Consider the following 18,930-nt stretch of genomic DNA (forward strand, 5'->3'; position numbering starts at 1 on the left):
CAAACATGTTCCCTGCCCACAAAGAGCCTACAGTCGGCCACCAGGCATTCCTGAACACGATTAATCAGCTATTGTGGCCTCAACTTCCTAGAAGCACTTTTACAGAGGAGAAACTTGCCCCTGTCCACTCTCTAAATTCTGGCTATAGAAAACACACCTCCACCGCACACACATCCCTCGCCAGGTGGGGGCTATCTGATTGTCAGTTTATTTATAAGCAACTTAAACTGTGCTTTACCTGTTCCTATCACTTTTCCCATTCTTGCTTTTCACATATCTTCTTCTAGATTTCATCCAAGTGCTCCACTCTCAACATCCTCAGTGGGATTTTTTTTGATGGTCTTTATTAAGCACTTACTATGTGCCAGGCACTGTACTATGAGCTGGGGAATATACAAGCTAACCAAGTCAGACACGGTCCCTGTCCCACATGGGGCTCACAGTCTTAATCCTCATTCTGCAGATGAGGCAACTGAGGCACAGAGAAGTGAAGTGACTTGCCCATGGTCACACAGCCAGTAAAGTGGCAGAGTGGCTGGAGAAAAACTCTCAAAATCCACTCAAGTGACCCTAGGCCCCCACTGTTTTTAGACCTCTGTGGGCATGGAAATGTGTTTAGTCAATCCTGAAGGCCATTCACAGGACTCCATTCTGCCACTTCTAAACTCAGGCTAGGCTCAACTGCACTACAAACAGCCATGGAAGAACAGAAATCTGGGGCAGATCTAGCAGTAGGAGGAGTCCAAGCCCAGATACTAGTCATTAGCGTATCATGTACAGTAAATCCTCATTCACTCAAATCACAAGGAAAAGATAAAATGCACTTTGTATCGACTGTATTTGGATATTTAAAAAAAAAACATAAACACACAGTGGGGCACCTAGTTTGCTGGGAATAATCCAAATCTCATTTTAACAGTTGTAAACTTATTTTTTAAACATTTTTAAGAATGTCAAAAAGTTGTCAAAGTGATCTTAAAATTGGCCAATTTCAGTCAAGCAATGAAAATCTGAGAGCACTAATATAAATCTACTGAAGCAACTATTTCAAGTTATGTGTTCAGAATAACTTGATATCTTAAAAGAAGGTTCGCTGAATGTGAGTTAAATGAGTGTTTTGCAATTCATACTTTTCTATGGCCTCTACTGCAGCCATCAGAACACTCTTGTGGCTGTACTTTGAAAAAAGAGGCTGATAATAAAGGGTTTAAGTTAATGGAATCTAAGCAGGAAAGAACTTCATTAAAAAAAGGCATGAAAAGTTAATCCATCATCACTGGTATTTATTGAGTGCTGTGTGCAGAGCACTGTACCAAGCGCTTGGGAGAGTATAATACAACAGAGTTGGTAGACAAGTTCCCTGCACAACGAGCTTAGAGGGATTCCCACTTAACACAGACTTCACTAGCTCCAACTTCTTGCTTGTAGGGAGTCTTTACATGAGTACCCCCAAAGCAGCACTAATATCGTTAGCTTGGTTTGGAGACAAAAAATGCCTCTGAAATCCGTGGAAACACTTATTTTCATTAGGGATTACTTTGTTATGGCCATTCCAAAAATATCAGGTGCCTGCACTAGAACTACTAGAGTTAAATACACCTCTGCCAGATTCTTAACATTTGCGACAGCTTTTATAAGGAACATTTAGATTTCTTTTGACTTGTGAAACAAAGTAAACCTGCTCCATTCTCAAAGTTTATGACCAATTGCTACCACTCAGCTTAACTTACCTTCAGAGTTTGTTTTAATATACTGCATTAAGACAAATCTTGCAAATTGGTACATTAGACGAACAAACTTCGGGCCACCGGGAGAAAGAAAGAGAGAACCAACAACTTGAGGAAAGCTACTTCCACATTCGTCCTTTGAAAAAAGAAAAGGAAAAAAAGCTATTATAGACTACTTCCCCAATGAAGTTATTTTTCATCTGCAGACCCAACAGCAAACATTCATTTGGCTAAAATGCAGACAATGGTATAAAGACCAGCCTTGCAACTTAAAAATTAGAAGACAACCTTACACAGTCATCCACTACCTCTCCTGCCAGGCTTAAAGTGGCAGACCTGCTTCTCGATTCAGGAATTTCTTTTCCATTACAGGAAGTCCACAATAGAAGGAGTGAGCAGAAGAATTTACCAAACAATTCTGCTCCCTTCCCTCCTCCTTTTCCCCATGCGCCTTGGAGGAAAGCCAGGATTCCACAACTGAGAAACAGAAGTCCAGGCATGGAAGTCCCATTTCCTTTTCCACTAGTAGCATGGCTGGAATTACCTAACTTCGGCTTCACTGATACTGTCCTCTCCTGGATCTATCTCTTCGGCCCCTCATTCTCCATCTCTTTCACAGGCTCCTCCTCTGCCTCCCACCCACTGAAGGAGTCCCTCAGGCCCAGTTCTGGGTCCCCTCTTATTCTCCATCTAAACCCACTCCTTTGGAGAACTCATTCGCTTTCACAGCTTCAGTTACCATCTATACATGGATAATTCCCAAATCTCTCTCTCCAGCCCTGGCCTCTCTCTTTCCCTGCAGTCTCACAATTTCTCCTCCCTTCAGGACATCTCTATTTGAATGTCACACCTCCACTGACTGCATAGGAAGACATCATAATAACAAAATTGTAGCATTTGTTAAGCGCTCACTAAGTGCCAGGCACCATGCTTAAGTGCTGACCACCCTGCTCATACCATCTAAACCGTTCATTCTTAAAGATGTTTACAAATTCTTATGCAAAAGTGTTATGCTCATCCTCTAGGTTGTAAGCTTGTAATGGGCAGGGAAACTGTATGCTAATTCTGTTATATTTTACTCTCCCACACAGTACAGTGCTCTGTACAAAGTAAGAGTTCAATAAATACCACTGTCGTTTAACATTCTTACACTGATTTTAAAAAGGTACCATACAAAACATTACCATAAAAAAGTACCATACAAAGCATCACTATTCAATCTTAAGAACAAGAAAACTTACGGCAATTTTTCTTAACCACTCATAACATTGTTTTCGATATTCCGCATCACCTTTTCGATCTACCGGAGGCCAACAATACCTTTACAAAAGAATTAGAAGGGGAAAAGTCTTTCAGCTTTTTTTTAAGATTTGTCAAGCTTACCCCTGTATTTGGAAATACTAAACTCACTGTCAAGGTTGATACTAATGATCTACTTTAATATCACCGGTACTAATCACCCTATTTGAATGACCAAGGAGAACAATCCAATACATAAGTCAGAAAAAGTGGTTAATAAACTGAAAGTAATAATAAAGTTTAATAGAGCCATGCAAATTAATATGGTTCCCTTAAATACAGCCTGAAAAACAATGATCCAAAGGGAAATGAGAGTTTTCCATAAAACGCAAAGCATTCCACAGCACCTTCTTAAACTCTACCTGCTATCAAAAACACTATAGTTATGACACTAGTAATTGGGCTTAAGTCGTCAAAAACATACGAGAACCCTAATATCTAAAACTGCCTCAGACTTGTGTTCCCAGAATAAAATATGCCACAATGAGTTACATGCACACAATGTTAAATATTGTCCTCTACAATAGCCTACACTGTGATAATAATGTAGGACACAGACTTTGATCAACACGTAAATCCCAAATAATTTATAAGCTTATTCCAGTTAAATATTAAGGAATAAGTTTTTATATTTTTTGCGAAATTTGTCTTTTTTCCTTACCTGAAGACTTCTTTAGCATGAGAATGATCCAAAGTGGTAAATAGGAAGTAGGAAACAACATGAAAAGCATCAATATTCGGCTTGTCAAACATGCTCCTAATGGTTAAAAAAAAAAATTAAAAAGTAGTTAGCGAGGTCATAAAGTTATGCAGAAGTTCTTAATTACTACACATTAATTAGTTTCTTTTTTTCATCTTTCCCAGAAGTGAGCAAATTTAAATGTCCCTTTAACCAGCATGTCCATTTTTCAATCTACTGGGAGAGTATTCTGCTTTAGGGGCAGTAGAAAAACAAAACACACAAACTCACACACCTCTCCCCCCTTCCAATTGATTTTTTTTTTAATCACTCAATCGGTGATGTTTACTGAGTTTACTGCATTAAGAGCACTACACTAAGTGCTTGGGAGACTACAACAGAGTTGGTAAACATGTTTCCTGCCCCAAGAAGCTTACAGTCTCTAAAGAGGGGAGACAGCATTGATATAAATCAATTACAGACATGTAGGGAAGTGCTGTGGGTCTTAGGGTAGGGTGAATAAGGATGCAAATTCAAGTGCAAGGGTGATGCAAAAGGTAGGAGTATGGGAAATGAGGCCTTTTATTAAAAAAAATTACAGACTTGTACATAAGTGCTGGGGTGGGAGGAATGAATGTTAAGTGTTAAAGGATACAGATCCAAGTACATAGAAACACTGCTCTGCACACAGTAAGCGCTTAATAAGGCTAAGCACTTAGTACAGTGCTCTGCACACAGTAAGTGCTCAATAAATAGGATTGAATAAATGAATATAAACGACACAGAAAGAACAGGGAGCAGGGAAAAAGGGCTTAATCAGGTAAGGCTCCAATACTGTATTGAAATGTAATGTAAAAAGTAATCTGCAATATTTGTTTTACTGCAGTAAGGAGTGGAGGGGGCATTGTTTTTCCTTTCATTCAATCACATTTATAGAGCACTTACTGTATGCAGAGCACTGTACTAAGCGCTTGGGAAGTACAATTCAGCAGCACAGTCCCTGCCCACAACGGGCTCACTACGGTTTTTAATCAAGATAGCAATGCCCAAACGTAGAAGCAGTGTGGGCTAGTAGAAAGGGCACAGACCTGGGATTCAAAAGGACCTGGGTTCTAATCCCAAATCCTCTCACTTGTCCGCTGTGTGACTCTGCACATGTCACTTCACTTCTCTGTACCTCAGTTCCCTTATCTGTAAAATGGGAATTAAGAACGCGAGCCCCATGTGGGGCATGGACTGTGTCCGACCTAATAACAACAATGGTATTTGGTAATTATCTCGTATCTTGATTATCTTTGTATCTACTCCAGTGCTTTATACAGTGCCTGGCACATAATAAGCGCTTAGTAAATACCATAATAACAAAAAGCGCTTAGTACGGTGCTCCGCACACAGTAAGCACTCAAATACCATTGATGACGATATCCATCATTGAATTGGTTTTGCTGCACTGGGGCTCCTCGGTCGAAAATGGGACAGGCAGCGGGGAAGAAGAAATCAGCGTGGCTCAGTGGAAAGAGCACGGGCTTTGGAGTCACCGGTCATGGGTTCGAATCCCGGCTCCACCACGTCTGCTGTGAGACCTGGGTTAAGTCACTTAACTTCTCTGAGCCTCAGTTACCTCATCTGTAAAATGGGGATTAAGACTGTGAGCCCCACGTGGGACAACCTGATCACCTTGTATCCCCCCCCCCCCCCCCGCGCGCTTAGAACAGTGCTTTGCATATAGTAAGCGCTTAACAAATGCTAAAAAAAAATAAAAATCAGGAATCCGGGAACCAAACCACGTCCGGGGGGGCGCCTGTTCTTGGAAACCAGATTACGAGACTCAAATGCAAAGCAATGCACAGATCTTCGGTTAAAAAAAAAAAAGGTCGCACTACCATCTACTAATTCTACTAGTAAAGCAACAGGAAGCAACAAGGCCCTTGTGGATAGAGCACAGGCCCGGGTGCCCGAAGGACCTGAGTTCTAATCCCGACTCCACCACTTCTCTGCTGTGTGACCTTGGGCAAGTCACTCCACATCGCCGGGCCTCAGTTCCCTCATCTGTAAAATGGTGATTAAGAGTGTGAGCACCACGAGGGGCATAGACTGTGATCAACCTGATTATCTTGTATCTTACCCCGGCTCCTAGAACAGTGCTTGGCCCACAGTAAGCGCTTAACAAGTACCATAAAGCGCTTAGTACAGCGCTCGGCACACAGTAAGCGCTAAGTAAATATGATTGAATGAATCATCATCATCAATCGTATTTATTGAGCGCTTACTGTGTGCAGAGCACCGTACTAAGCGCTTGGGAAGTACAAGTTGGCAGCATATAGAGACAGTCCCTACCCAACAGTGGGCTCACAGTCTAAAAGGGGGAGACAGAGAACAAAACCAAACATACTAACAAGATAAAATAAATAAAATAGATACGTACAAGATAAATAGAGTAATAAGTATGTACAAACATATATACATTCGTGAATGAATTAGCACTAGGTTGCATCTATCGCAGTGCGGAGCCCAGCGCTTCACATATACGCGTGGCTCAGTGGAAAGAGCCCGGGCTTTGGAGTCAGAGGTCATGGGTTCGAATCCCGACTCCACAAGTCTGCTGTGTGTCCTTGGGCAAGTCACTTAACTTCTCTGAGCCTCAGTTCCCTCATCTGGAAAAATGGGGATTAAGACTGTGATCCCCAGGTGGGACAACCTGATCACACTGTATCCCCCCCAGCGCTTAGAACAGCGATTTGCACATAGTAAGCGCTTAACAAATGCCATCATCATTATTATTATTATATACCCTCGAGACTGTGAGCTCATCGTGGGCAGGGAATTCAATCGTACTTATTGAGCGCTTACTGTGGGCAGAGCACTGTACTAAACGCTTAATGTGCCTAATGTTATATTGCACTCTCCCGATCGCTTAGTACAGTGCTCTGCCCACGGCAAGCGCTCGATACATCCGCTTACTATTATGATTAGATGGCACAAAAAAGGGCTCCCGCCTCTCCCCCAGCCTTCCCGCCCGGCCCCCATTTTTCCTTACACTCCCAAGCTGGCGTGCGTAACTATCTTCCCGCAGTCGGTCTTGCCGCCCGGCTGGAAGCCGAGCGCTTGCAGAAACATCCAGAGCCGCTCCCTCTCCCAGAGGGGGGCGGCGGCGGGGGCGGCCGCGGCCGCGCTCATCTTCCCCCGGCGCCGCAGATGCGAGCCCAGAGCAGGGGAAGCCTCTCCCCCGCAGGAAAGGGAGCGTCGCGGAGCGGGAGAAGGTGCGGCCAACGGGGAGCGGGGATCCATCCCGATGGAGGCGGCTCCTAGGCGCGGTGCCCCTGCCGTTTCCCCCCGCACAATAGGCCTGAGCCACCCATTGTGGCTGCAACCGCCGCCAACCGTTCCCGCCACTCGCGGCGAGGCGCCACTTCCGGGAGCCGAGCCGTGCGTGCGCGCGCATCTCCTCCCGCCCAACTACGCCCCCAATGCGCGATCAACCCTAGATCGCCAATCAAGCGCTTACTGTACTTACGCTTGGGAAGTACAAGTCGGCAACACATAGAGACAGTCCCTACCCAACAGCGGGCTCACGGTCTAGAAGGGGGAGACAGAGAACAAAACCAAACATACTGACAAGATAAAATAAATAGAATAGATGTGTACAAGTAAGATAAATAGAGTAATAAATAGGTACATACATATATACAGGTGCTGTGGGGAAGGGAAGGAGGTAAGATGGAGAGGGGGAGAGGTATATATGGTTGTACATATTTATTACTCTATTTATTTATTTATTTATTTATTTTACTTGTACATTTCTATCCTATTTATTTTATTTTGTTGGTATGTTTGGTTCTGTTCTCTGTCTCCCCCTTTTAGACTGTGAGCCCACTGTTGGGTAGGGACTGTCTCTATGTGTTGCCAATTTGTACTTCCCAAGCGCTTAGTACAGTGCTCTGCACATAGTAAGTGCTCAATAAATACGATTGATTGATTGATTGATTGAAGGAGGGGGCTCAGTCTGGGAAGGCCTCCTGGAGGAGGTGAGCTCTCAGTAGGGCCTTGAAGGGAGGAAGAGAGCTAGCTTGGCGGATGGGCGGAGGGAGGGCATTCCAGGCCAGGGGGAGGACGTGGGCCGGGGGTTGATGGTGGGACAGGCGAGAACAGTGAGAAGATTAGCGGCAGAGGAGCGGAGGGTGTGGGCAGGGCTGGAGAAGGAGAGAAGGGAGGTGAGGAGGGGGCGAGGTGATGGAGAGCCTTGAAGCTGAGGGTGAGGAGTTTCTGCCTGATGCACAGATTGATTGGTGGCCACTGGAGAACCCCCAGCCCCCAATGCGCGATAAACCATAGATTGCAAAGACCCTGGAAGCTATTAATTGGCACGCGAGTTCCTTCCTTCCATCCTTCCTTCCTTCATTCAATCGTATTTATTGAGTGCTTACTGTGTGCAGAGCACTGGACGAAGCGCTCGGGAAGTACAAGTCGGCAGCCCACAGAGACTGCGACGATCCGGTCCAATGAGACTCTCCTTGGCAATGGACCCACTGTTTTCGGTTTCGTTGCAAACCCCATTTGTTTGCTCTGCCCTCGACAGATCCGTGCAGGGTTCCTTCCGTAGTAAAATCTGTAAATCTGAGAAGGAGCATGGTGCAGTGGCTAGAGCTCGGGCCCGGGAGTCAGAGGGTCCCGGGTTCTAATCTCCGCTCTGCCACTCGTCTGCTGTGTGAACTTGGACGAGTCACTTCACTTCTCAGGGCCTCAGTTATCTCGGCTGTAAAATGGAGATTGGACTGTGTCCGACCCCGTTTGCTTGTATCCACTCCAGCGCTGTGTAGTACAGTACCTGGCACCTAGTAAGCACTTAACAAGTACGGCAATTATTATTATGATAATGATGATTTCCAGTATAGGTGTTTCTTCATGCCAAAGAAAACACTTCCTCCAGGGAGAAGAGGTCCTCCTAATAGTCTGCAGCCCTATTACAGAGAGTTTTCTTCCTCAGCACCCTCACATGTTCCCCCTAGCCCCTGATGGATAAATCAATCGATATTATTTATTGGGCATTTTCTCTGTGCAAAGCCCAATGCTGTAAGCACTTGGGAAAGTACAATGGAGTTAATTGTATTTATCGAATGCTTATTGTGTGCCGAGCACTGCACTAAGCTCTCAGCACTGCATGCATAGACACAATCCCTGACCTCAAGGGATTTGCAACCTAGCAGGGAAAACAGACATTAAAATCCATTACAAGTAGCTGTAAGCAATAGAATAGAATTGAATTGAAGCAGTGTGGTCTGGTGGAAAGAGCTCGGGCCTGGGGATCAGAAGTCCTGGGTTCTAATCCCAGCTCTGCCACTTGCCTGCTTTGTGTCTTTGCCCAAATCATTTCACTGCTCTGTGCCTCGGTTACCTCATCTGTAATATGGGGATTGATCTTCTTCCCTACAGCTTAGACTGTGAGCCCCATATGGGACAGGGACTGTGTCCAGTCTGATAAACGTGTACCTACCCCAGAAATTAGAAGAGTACTTGACACATAGTAATTGCATAACAGATACCCCCCCCCCCCCCCAATAATAAAGCTCAATAACGTATATAAAGGGAATGAAGAGCAGGAGATAGATATTCAAGTGCTTGGATGATGTAGAGGGGCTGAAGTGGGAGTAGGAATTGTGTAATAATGTGAGAAGATCATTAAATGGTAATTACTGAGCACTTACTGTGTGTCAAGCACTGTATGAAGTGCTCGGGAGAGTACAATACAACAGGGTCGGTAGACACATCCCCTGCCCACAAGGAACTTAAGGTCTAGAGTGGAGATCTCTTATAGGAAGGCCTCCTATAAGAGATGTGATTTCAGGAGGACCTTGAAGATGGGACGGTAGTGGGCTGCTGAATGTGAAGGAGGGGCGGAGAGGGGGACTTCCAGGCCAGAGGAAGGGGATGAGAGCGAGGAACAGTGAATAGATTGGTTTGCCTTGAGATGAATGAAGTGTATGAGCTGGGGTGTAGAAGGTGAACTCCTTGAGGGTGGTGATCACATCTGTGTCCGTTGTATTCTACCAAACACTTAGTACAGTGCTCTGCACAGAATAAACACCCAATCAATAGGATTGATTGAGAGGACTGAAAAAATAAAGTTAGATTATGTTTCCAGGAGAAGGGATGGTCAGTAGCATCAAAGGCAGCCATAGAAATAGGATACAGTTAAACCTGTTGCATTTGGTGAGAAGAGAATTAGTGTTTATTTTATTTTATTTTATTTTATTTTATTAATATGTTTGGTTTTGTTCCCTGTCTCCCCCTTCTAGACTGTGAGCCCACTGTTGCGTAGGGACTGTCTCTATATGTTACCAACTTGTACTTCCAAAGTGCTTAGTACAGTGCTCTGCACACAGTAAGCGCTCAATAAATACGATTGATCGATTGGTGACCTCGGAGAAAGGAGTCCCACTGGAGTGAAAGAGGCAAAATCCAGGTTGTAGAAGGTCGTTAGGACTTGGAGGAGAGGAAGTGGAGGCAGCAGCTGTAACCCTCTGTAACCCACATGAGAAGCAGCATGGCTCAGTAGAAAGAGCATGGGATTTGGAGTCAGAGGGCATGGGTTCAAATCACGGCTCTGTCACGTCCCAGCTGTGTGACTTTGGGCAAGTCACTTAACTTCCCTGTGCCTGTTACCTCATCTGTAAAATGGCGATTAAGTTTGTGAGCCCCACGTGGGACAACCTGATCACCTTGTACCCTCCCCACCGCTTAGAACAGTGCTTTGCACATAATAAGTGCTTAATAAATGCCATCATTATAATTATTATTATTTGGTCAGCAATGGGAGATGGGAGATGGGATAATGGCTGGATGGTATAGCTGGGTCATGAGAAGATTGTATTAGAGTAGGGGAGGTGAGGGGATGTTTGAAAGAGAGGGGAAGGAGCCATCAGAAAGTGAGCTCTTGAAGATGGTGATCAGGGAAGGAAGAAGAGTAGATGTGACTGTGTTTATAAGATGTGAAGGGGTAGCAGTCGAGGTGCAGGTGGAGGGGATAGATGATTTTTGGACGCAAGTTGGGGGTGGCCTCTTGAGTGGTGAACAAGAATGATGAGAGAATGATGAGAGAGTGGATTGGCGGAGGGGATAAGAGGGAGCTGAATAGGCTAGGGGGTGATTTGGGGAAGGTCACGCCTGATGGTTTCAAGTTTGTCAACAAAGTAGTTAGCAAGTTCATCAGGGGAGAGAGTCAGGGAGATGGAAGTACTGGGATTTCAGGGGCCAGTTCAAGATCTAAAATAGTTGATGAGGCAGTGGGCATGGGAGGCGATAAGGGAAGACAAGTACTGTTGCTGAGCAGAGGAGAGGGCAGAGTCATAATAATAATGGTATTTATTAAGCACTTACTATGTCCCAGGCTTTGAGCTAAGCACTGGGGTAGATAAAAATTAATCAGATCTGAACAGTCCCAGTCATAGCCTAAAAGGAAGGAAGAACAGGTATTTCAACTCCATTTTAATCAATCAGTGGTATTTATTGAGCTCTTGCTGTGTGCAGAGCACTGTACTAAATACTTGGAAGAGTACAATAGCCCAATCCCTGCCCTTAAAAAGCTTATAATCTACTTACATCTACACATGAGTAAACTGAAGCAAAGAGAAGTTAAGTAACTTGCTCAAGGTCACACATCAGGTAAGTGGTAGAGGCGGGAAAAGAATGCAAGCACTTTTCCCACTAGGCCATGCTGCCTTACACGAAAGCTGGCCTGGTGCCTGAATTTCCATCAACTGCATGCTGTGGCACAAGCACAGAAGAAGTGTACTTTGGTGGTGTTAGAGAGCTGGGAGGATGGTTATGAGATCAATGGAGGGAAAGGGGTGAAAGGTTTGGAAGCTAATAATAACTGGGGCATTTGTTAAGGACTCACTATGTACCAGGCAACATACTAAGGGCTGGGGTGGAGACAAGCAAATCGGGTTGGACACGGTCCCTGCCCCACAAGGGGCTCACACTCTTAACTCCCATTTTGCAGGTGAGGTAACTAAGGCATAGAGAAGTGAAGTGACTTGCCCAAGGCCACACAGCAGACAAATGGCGGAGCTGGGACTAGAACCCTTGACCTTCTGACTCCCAAGCCCGTGCTCAATCCACTACGCCATGCTGCTTCCCAAGCTTTAGTGGGAGAGGAGCAAGGATAAGTAGAAAGAAGAGAGCTGATTAAGTGCCTTAAAGACATGATTCCTGACAATTCCAATTATTTTGATGTCTGTCTCCCCCCTTCTAGACTGTGAGCCTGTTGTTGGGCAGAGATTATCTCTGTTGCTGAATTGTACTTTCCAAGCGCTTAGTACAGTGCTCTGCACACAGTAAGCGCTCAATAAATATGACTGAATGAATGAACATACTCTCCCAAGCACATAGTTCGAAAATACTATTGACTGACGGATTGAGAGAGCAGTTTTATTGGGCGGAGTTGTGTGGGCGAGAAGGGACCATTTGATTTTGTGGGGCCTCATGTGTGACTTTGACACCGTTACATTACATCGTGTAATAGGATGATGTCATTGGCTTGCACTATGCCTCTCGATCCTCCTCCCTCTCTGCCCCCTTCCACTCTGCACTTGCTCCCTTTCATCTCCACCGCGACCCACCCCAGCCAAGTAGCAGCGCAGGCAGGAAGGCACAGTGACTTCAGGTTTCCCCACATAAAATAGCCAGGGCCATGAGAACTTTCGTCTCCACCGCCACGTGGTGCGTGAAGTGCCCGTGATGCGGGAGGAAGAGGACCCTACTGTGCTGCCACGGGAAGGCTTGGGCGCTGCCCCTCTTGCGGCTGACTGGCGTTTCCTGGCAGTGATGAGAATGGAATCCTCTGCTGCCACACGGCTATTCTTGGAGCGTGGGGAATGGTGGCCCCCTCCCCCAGGCCTGCAGTTTGACAATTTCCTGCCCAATTCCTGGGCTGCACTGGGAGAGAACAGTTGTGAGTTCAAGCACGCTTTATCCCAGTCTTCTGCTGGACATATACCCAGTGCCAGTCCTCTCTCCGGAAGATTGCATCATGTGCAGCACAGCCCCCAGTTGCTACTTGTAGCCCCCACCTCCCCTTCCCAACCCTGGATGTGGGAATATAGGGACAGACAGGGGCAGTTTGAGGGCAACTGTTACCATGGGCTCAGTTGCCAGTGTTGCCACACCGCTCCTCCCTTCCCCTCCCCAGCTGGGGCTTGGGCTGAGAAGCCGGGAGGGCCAGGAAGCTCATCGTGGGCAGGGAACATATCTGTTTATTGTTGTATTGTACTCTCCCAAGTGCTTAGTACAGTGCTCCACATACTGTAAGCACTCAATGAAGAAGATGGAACGAATGAATGAATGAAAGGAAGAGATGACACAACTGACCAGAAGACCAGAGAGGCTGGGAGCCAGACGGCATGTGGGCCCCTGAGGCGTTAGTGGTGGTGGCTTTGGCAGCCTTAGGAGGGAGATTGAAGTTGGGGGCTGGGCATGACCAAGGGCAGATAAGCAGCAATTGTCACCCAGCCTGGGCTGCAGAAGCCGAGAGGACTGGGCCTCACCGAGGGAAGAGGGAGAGTTGGATGGGTCCGCGTCCCTGTCCCATCCCTGAGTCTGGGCAACATTTCCAGGCCAGTCCTAGGGTCATCCTGGAGAAGGGGGTTGAAGCGGAGTCCCCTGCTGTCCGTGGAAGTCTCTCAGGAACGTGGCAGCTGGCACCCGCCCCCAATCCCCACCAGTCCCCTGCCACCCCCTCCCTGCCGCTAACCCTCGCCCAGCAAGCCGTGGGACAAAACATGAAAGAAAAAGGGGCAAGGAAGGAGAGACCAAGCACAATCCGTCACTTGGGGATCCCCCCAGAGCCTAATACCTTCAGGTCCACAGGAGTGTTAATCCAGCCTGTCTGCCAGCATGCCCTTATTCACTGAACTACACTTTTCTTCTCAGGGCAGAAACCAGCCCCCATCCCCAAAGACCACCAGGCAACGGAAGGGAATGATGTCAATGAATTTATTGTCCTGGATCCCTAGGGATAGGTGGGGGGTGGCATCCTGGCTCCAAAGGCCTGGATCTCAAGGGCCAGGAACCGTAGCGGTCAGCGCTCCTTGGCAGTCATTGGCTTACAGCAGATCCCTAACTCAAAGCAGTCTTCCACATACGTTTCATGCTTCTTGCATTCCTTGCGGCAGATACATTTGGAGCTTCCTGGGAGTGAGGCGGGGGGAGAGTGGTGAAACGGTGAGGGGAAGAAGAGGCAGCAGCTGACCCCTCCTTCCCACGGGCAGTGAAAGGGGGAGCAGAGCGCGATGAGGTCCGATGTCATGCCCAGCCTGCCCTGGCAGCGTCTCTCCTGAGAAATCCCCAGGGAAGGAGATTTCTGTTCCCAGATCCCAGGCCCTCGACCCTAAGGGCCTACAATCATGAACTGTGACTCGGCTGGCACTGGCACTGACCCATGGGCAGAGGGCAGAGACAGAGGGGGTAAGGGAGAATCAAAGGTCCCGGAGGTTGGGACTCTGGAAATCGGGTCCTGTGGGGAGCGCGGTCTGCAGGACAGTGCCCTAGGGAGGAGCCCTCAAGGCCCCAGCCTCTCTTCCTCCCTGGGCCCCAGTGGGCAGAAGGAGAGGTCTGTAAGGTGCCCTCCCTCCAGACTGCCCCTGGAGAGGCCCCTTCACCTGGGGAGATGTGGGCCAGCAGGAGGAGAACCACTATGAAGCAGAAGCAGAACTTCATGACTGCAGGAACTGGATGCAGCAGAGGTGACGGAGATCCAGCTGTGGGGCAGCACCAGGCACGGGCCCCTGTTTAAGGGCTCTGGAGGCAGGGATGAGGCGGGGGCGACATGGGTGGGCAGGAAAGGAATCAAAGGCAGAACACTGTGTGCTCATGTCTCTGTGGCAGCAGAGCAGAACCAGCAACAAACGGGCTGAGAGGTCTGGTGTCCGCCAATAGGCATAACGTACCAGGAGGCCGAGTACCCGGAAATGTGAGCTTCCCCTCCGGTTGGAAGCCCAGGCTCCAGCCTCTGGTAGCAAGGACTCATTCATTCAATCGTATTTATTGAGCGCTTACTGTGTGCAGAGCACTGTACTAAGCGCATGAGGGGTGGTGGGGCCAAGCAGGATTGAGGTATGGAAGGGAGCTGTGGCACTCTTCGCTCAGCCATGGGGGCTGAGGGTCCCAACCTTGGGGTCCCAAGTCAGCCAAAGATGAACCTAGTAATCTGGCTCAGCTGGGGTCAACTCCAACCTCCCCCCCCACCTCCCCGCATCTTGATTAGGGGCAGAGGGGTGGCAGATGGCTGCCGAGCTTTGATCTAGAACTTAGGCCAGGCTGACGGAAAGAAGCTTATATCTGCCCCAGCATTTGACACACTATATGCTTGACATAGTAAGTGCTTAACAAATATTATTATTATTATTGTTCTCTCGTTGGAGTAGGGTAAAACATCACTAATGTCCACAGTGCTCTCAGCATAAGTACCACCTAATTGCTGCTGGGAGTCAGAAGGACCTGGGTTCTAATGCCACTTGTCAGGTGTGTGAACTTGGGCAAGTCACATCATTTCTCTGGGCCTCAGGTACCTCATCTAGAAATTGGGGATTAAGACCGTGAGCCCTATGTGGGCCATGGACTGTGGCCAACCTGGTTAGCTTGTATCTACCCCAGCGTTTAGTACAGTGTGTGGCACACAGTACACACTTAACAAATACTATAAAAATATTAAAATATTCTGAAAATCAACAAAGTTTTTAACCTTAATGCATTTTATTTTCAGCAGTATTGAAAATGTGCCCATTACACCTCAAACTAAATTGTGGGATCCCAAGGGGAAACTAGCTATATAGTAATTCAGCATCAATTCCTTTCCATATTAATGGGGTTTTCCTGTTTTGACTCCAGTCCGGAGTTTTTGGGAGAAGGGGAGAACTATCCTTTGTTGAGGAGCATTGAATAGACCCACCAGCCATCTTTAACACTTAACATACTTAATTATACCCACTCACACATATGCATTTATTCCATTGTATATTCCATTATTTGTCTGCCTCCCCCACTTAAGAGTTTAATCTCCTCATGAGCAGAGAATGTGTCACTTTGTACTTCCCAAGCCCTTGTGCAGTGTTTCTTTAGACTGTAAGCTCACAGTGAGCAGGGAATGTGTCTACCAACTGTTACATTGTTACATTGTACTCTCCCAAGTGCTTAGTACAGTGCTCTGCACACAGTAAATGCTCAATAAATACCATTGATTGATTGCCTCCATTCTGGGGGGCCCAGCTGGGGGCACATGTGATGATTTTCCACATGTACAGTTGACCCTGGACTCCTGAGACCACCATGGTCAGCAGTGTCCAGGATGGCCCCTCTGGGTGCCTTTCTCTGAGGTCTTGGTGGAGCAATCAATCGATCAATCAGTGGTAGTTCTGGGGTGCTTACTGTGTGCTGAGCACTGTACTAAGCACTCGAGAGAGTACAACAGAGTTGGTAGGCACGTTCCCTGCCCACAACGAGTCTACACGGGCCTGGTTTTGAGTGAGTAGTGTCAGGAGCTGGCCTAGAGAGTTGTGTGGTGGCCAAAGTTTTTGTAGGCAGAAAAAAACAAGAGGGGATTTGGGCAGGAAACCAGAAGTTCCCAGGAGGAGTTGTAACCTGGGGTGCCCTCAGCCTCTGGGAGATCTAGGCTGAGTCCCAGCCAGTGCTTAGGGTAAGGTCAGTAAAGTGACTCATGGGAGATCCAGGCTCCAGAGGCCCACGTTTTCATTGGTCACACTACTGATCATTGAGGAGAGGCAATCATTAGCCTGGGTCTGGGTCCTAGGATCCTGTGAAGTATCTATCCCTTCCTGAGTCCGTGATCTTCCTGTGGTCAGGACCTGGGCCTGGGGTGGCTGGGCCAGGTAAGAAGGATCAGAAGTCACTAACCTTCAAGAGGAACCTGTGTAATGGAAATGCGGGCCAGAAGCACTAACACACTGGCCCAGAAGCCTCAGGAGGGTGGGAGGAACAAAGCAAAGAACAGGAGGTCCATGGGATGGTGCCCAAGCTTCAGTGAACAGAAGATGGGCCCATGCAGCCCCAAGATAATAATCTCTGGGCCACAGGTGGCCTCTGACTCATCCCACCAGGATGAGTGGCACCCACTGAATTCTATGGTAGAATGATCAAAACAAGCCCAAAAGAACAACCTGCTTTACCCAGCAGCTATATTGGCGGAGGTGGCAGGAAACCGTGCAGAAGAGCAGGTTCAAGGAGAGCTTGGATAGATTCTCACAAGTTGAGTTCCTTTCCTCTAGACAATGAGCTCCTGGTGGGCAGAGATGGCGTCTTCCAGTTCTGTTGTATTATAGTCTCTCAAGCACTTAGTACAGTGCTCTGCACACCATAAGCACTCAATAAATGTCATTGATAATAATGTTAATAATGTTGGTATTTGTTAAGCACTTAGTATGTGCCAAGCACTGTTCTAAGCACTGGGGGGGAATACAAGGTAATCAAGGTTGTCCCATGTGGGGCTCAGTCTTAATCCCCATTTTACAGATGAGGGAACTGAGGCACAGAGAAGTTAAGTGACTTGCCCAAAGTCACATAGCTGACAAGTGGCGGAATCGGGATTAGAACACATGACTTTGACTCCCAAGCCTGTGCTCTTTCCACTGCGTCATGCTGCTTCTTGATTGATCGATTCAGGCATAAGCAGTCCATGATAGATTACGAAGGAGAAAGTCAGGGTTGAAAGGGGGGAAGAATTAGAGGTGTTGTATGGTCCATCTGTAGCCATGAAGGTGGATGTCCAGTGGGGCAACCAGCACATTGTCTCCAACAGCAGCACCAGAATACTTGAAGGAACCGAGTCCTGGATTGATCGGACCTCGGGGCTGCCCCATGAATGGTATTACTCAAGATTTTCTGCTGGAAAAAAACCCAGTTATATATTTTTTGGGTCATTACAAAGGTATTCCCCGAGAAGGCCATGAGGTGATGTGACCAGAAGGAATGTGGGACTAAATCAATCGATGGTATTTATTGAGTGCTTACTGTGGCAAATCATTTCGCTTCTCTGTGCCTCAGTTACCTCATCTGTAAAATGGAGATTGAGACTGTGAGCCCCATGTGGGACAGACTGTGTACAACCAGATTTGCTTATATCCACCCCAGTGCTTAGTACAGTGCCTGGCACATAGTAAGTGCTAACAGATACCACAATTATTGTTAACATGAGCATTCAACTGACAGACTTCACTGCCTTATTACTGAAATGCATAAATTAACCGTTCAAGCAGCAGCACAGGCACAAAAGAAAAAAAAACATTAAGCGCCTTGGCACAAGACAGCATGAAGCTGGTGGTGTTTTACGACAAAGTTTTTTATTCTTAACCCTGTTGTTGAACGAGTCAAGTTGGGTAGTATGACAGCTTAAATTGTCAGTAGAAATGATCAGCAACAGTAATCAGTAGAATCCGCCTACCAGGAAGCCACACTGTTTTTTGTCTTGTCGTATGGCCAGAGACCATAGAGACCCATTGAGTGTAAAGCTTTCGGTGTGCCTGGGATGTGTGTTTCCATCCTGCCCATAGCTAAGTGTTCTTGTGGGGTTTAATGGGTATAATTTAATCTCTGGCCCATGACTACATGCTCTTCACCATCAGAAGACAAAAGAAGAAAGCACTGCCACATTGTCAACTGCTTAAGGAAGCAGCACTACAGCCCTTGTAATAGGATCCAGCTGTCTCTCTTCCATCCCCACTCCCCAAACCCAGGGTCAGGGGGTGCCCCCTCATCTCCTCTACTATCTGACTGAAATGACTTTCAGGCCCCGGGCAAGCCCTAAATGTCCCCTCCAAACAAAAGACCACGGTGGTTCCCATGATGGTGCAGATCTGATGTCTCACCTCAAGGTTTTCCAGGTGCTGCAAGGCAATTCCAAGGGACCCCCAAAGCAGTAACTATGATGGCCAGGAGATGCCAGTCTGGGAATCCGGGGTTGCATGTGTGTGTGTTTGTGGGGAGAGGGGGTTTACGGGTGTTTTTCCTACTCAACTCCTAAATGTTTCTGGAGCAGAAAGGCATGTCAAGAACAGAAAAGGGTGGCTAGAGTACTGAGCCAGAAGAAATGTTGCTCCAGGGTCTGTAGCAATGTCCTCTATACCACCCATGACAACTGTTCCACACACCTCCACCCCTGGGTAAAAGTCTAGTGTAAAGGCTGGCGCTTGTAAAGGAAAGATTTTGCAACAACCTCAG

The 18,930-nt window shown here is 47.1% G+C and overlaps 1 protein-coding gene across 1 annotated transcript in view; it reads right to left on the bottom strand.

The window, feature by feature from the left end:
• Positions 1-7,063, bottom strand: part of HAUS6 (HAUS augmin like complex subunit 6) — a 30,756-nt gene extending 23,693 nt beyond the window's left edge. The window contains exons 1-4 of the mRNA XM_038769813.1: positions 6,743-7,063; positions 3,688-3,783; positions 2,969-3,047; positions 1,731-1,863 (exon numbers count right to left, since the gene is read on the bottom strand). Of these exons, the coding sequence (XP_038625741.1) occupies positions 1,731-1,863; positions 2,969-3,047; positions 3,688-3,783; positions 6,743-6,993 (559 nt within the window). The 5' untranslated portion in view covers positions 6,994-7,063. The remainder of the gene's footprint in view (positions 1-1,730; positions 1,864-2,968; positions 3,048-3,687; positions 3,784-6,742) is intronic.
• Positions 7,064-18,930: the final 11,867 nt, after the last annotated feature.

Source organism: Tachyglossus aculeatus, chromosome X4, assembly GCF_015852505.1.
Source record: "Tachyglossus aculeatus isolate mTacAcu1 chromosome X4, mTacAcu1.pri, whole genome shotgun sequence".
Taxonomy (NCBI): Eukaryota; Metazoa; Chordata; class Mammalia; order Monotremata; family Tachyglossidae; genus Tachyglossus; species Tachyglossus aculeatus.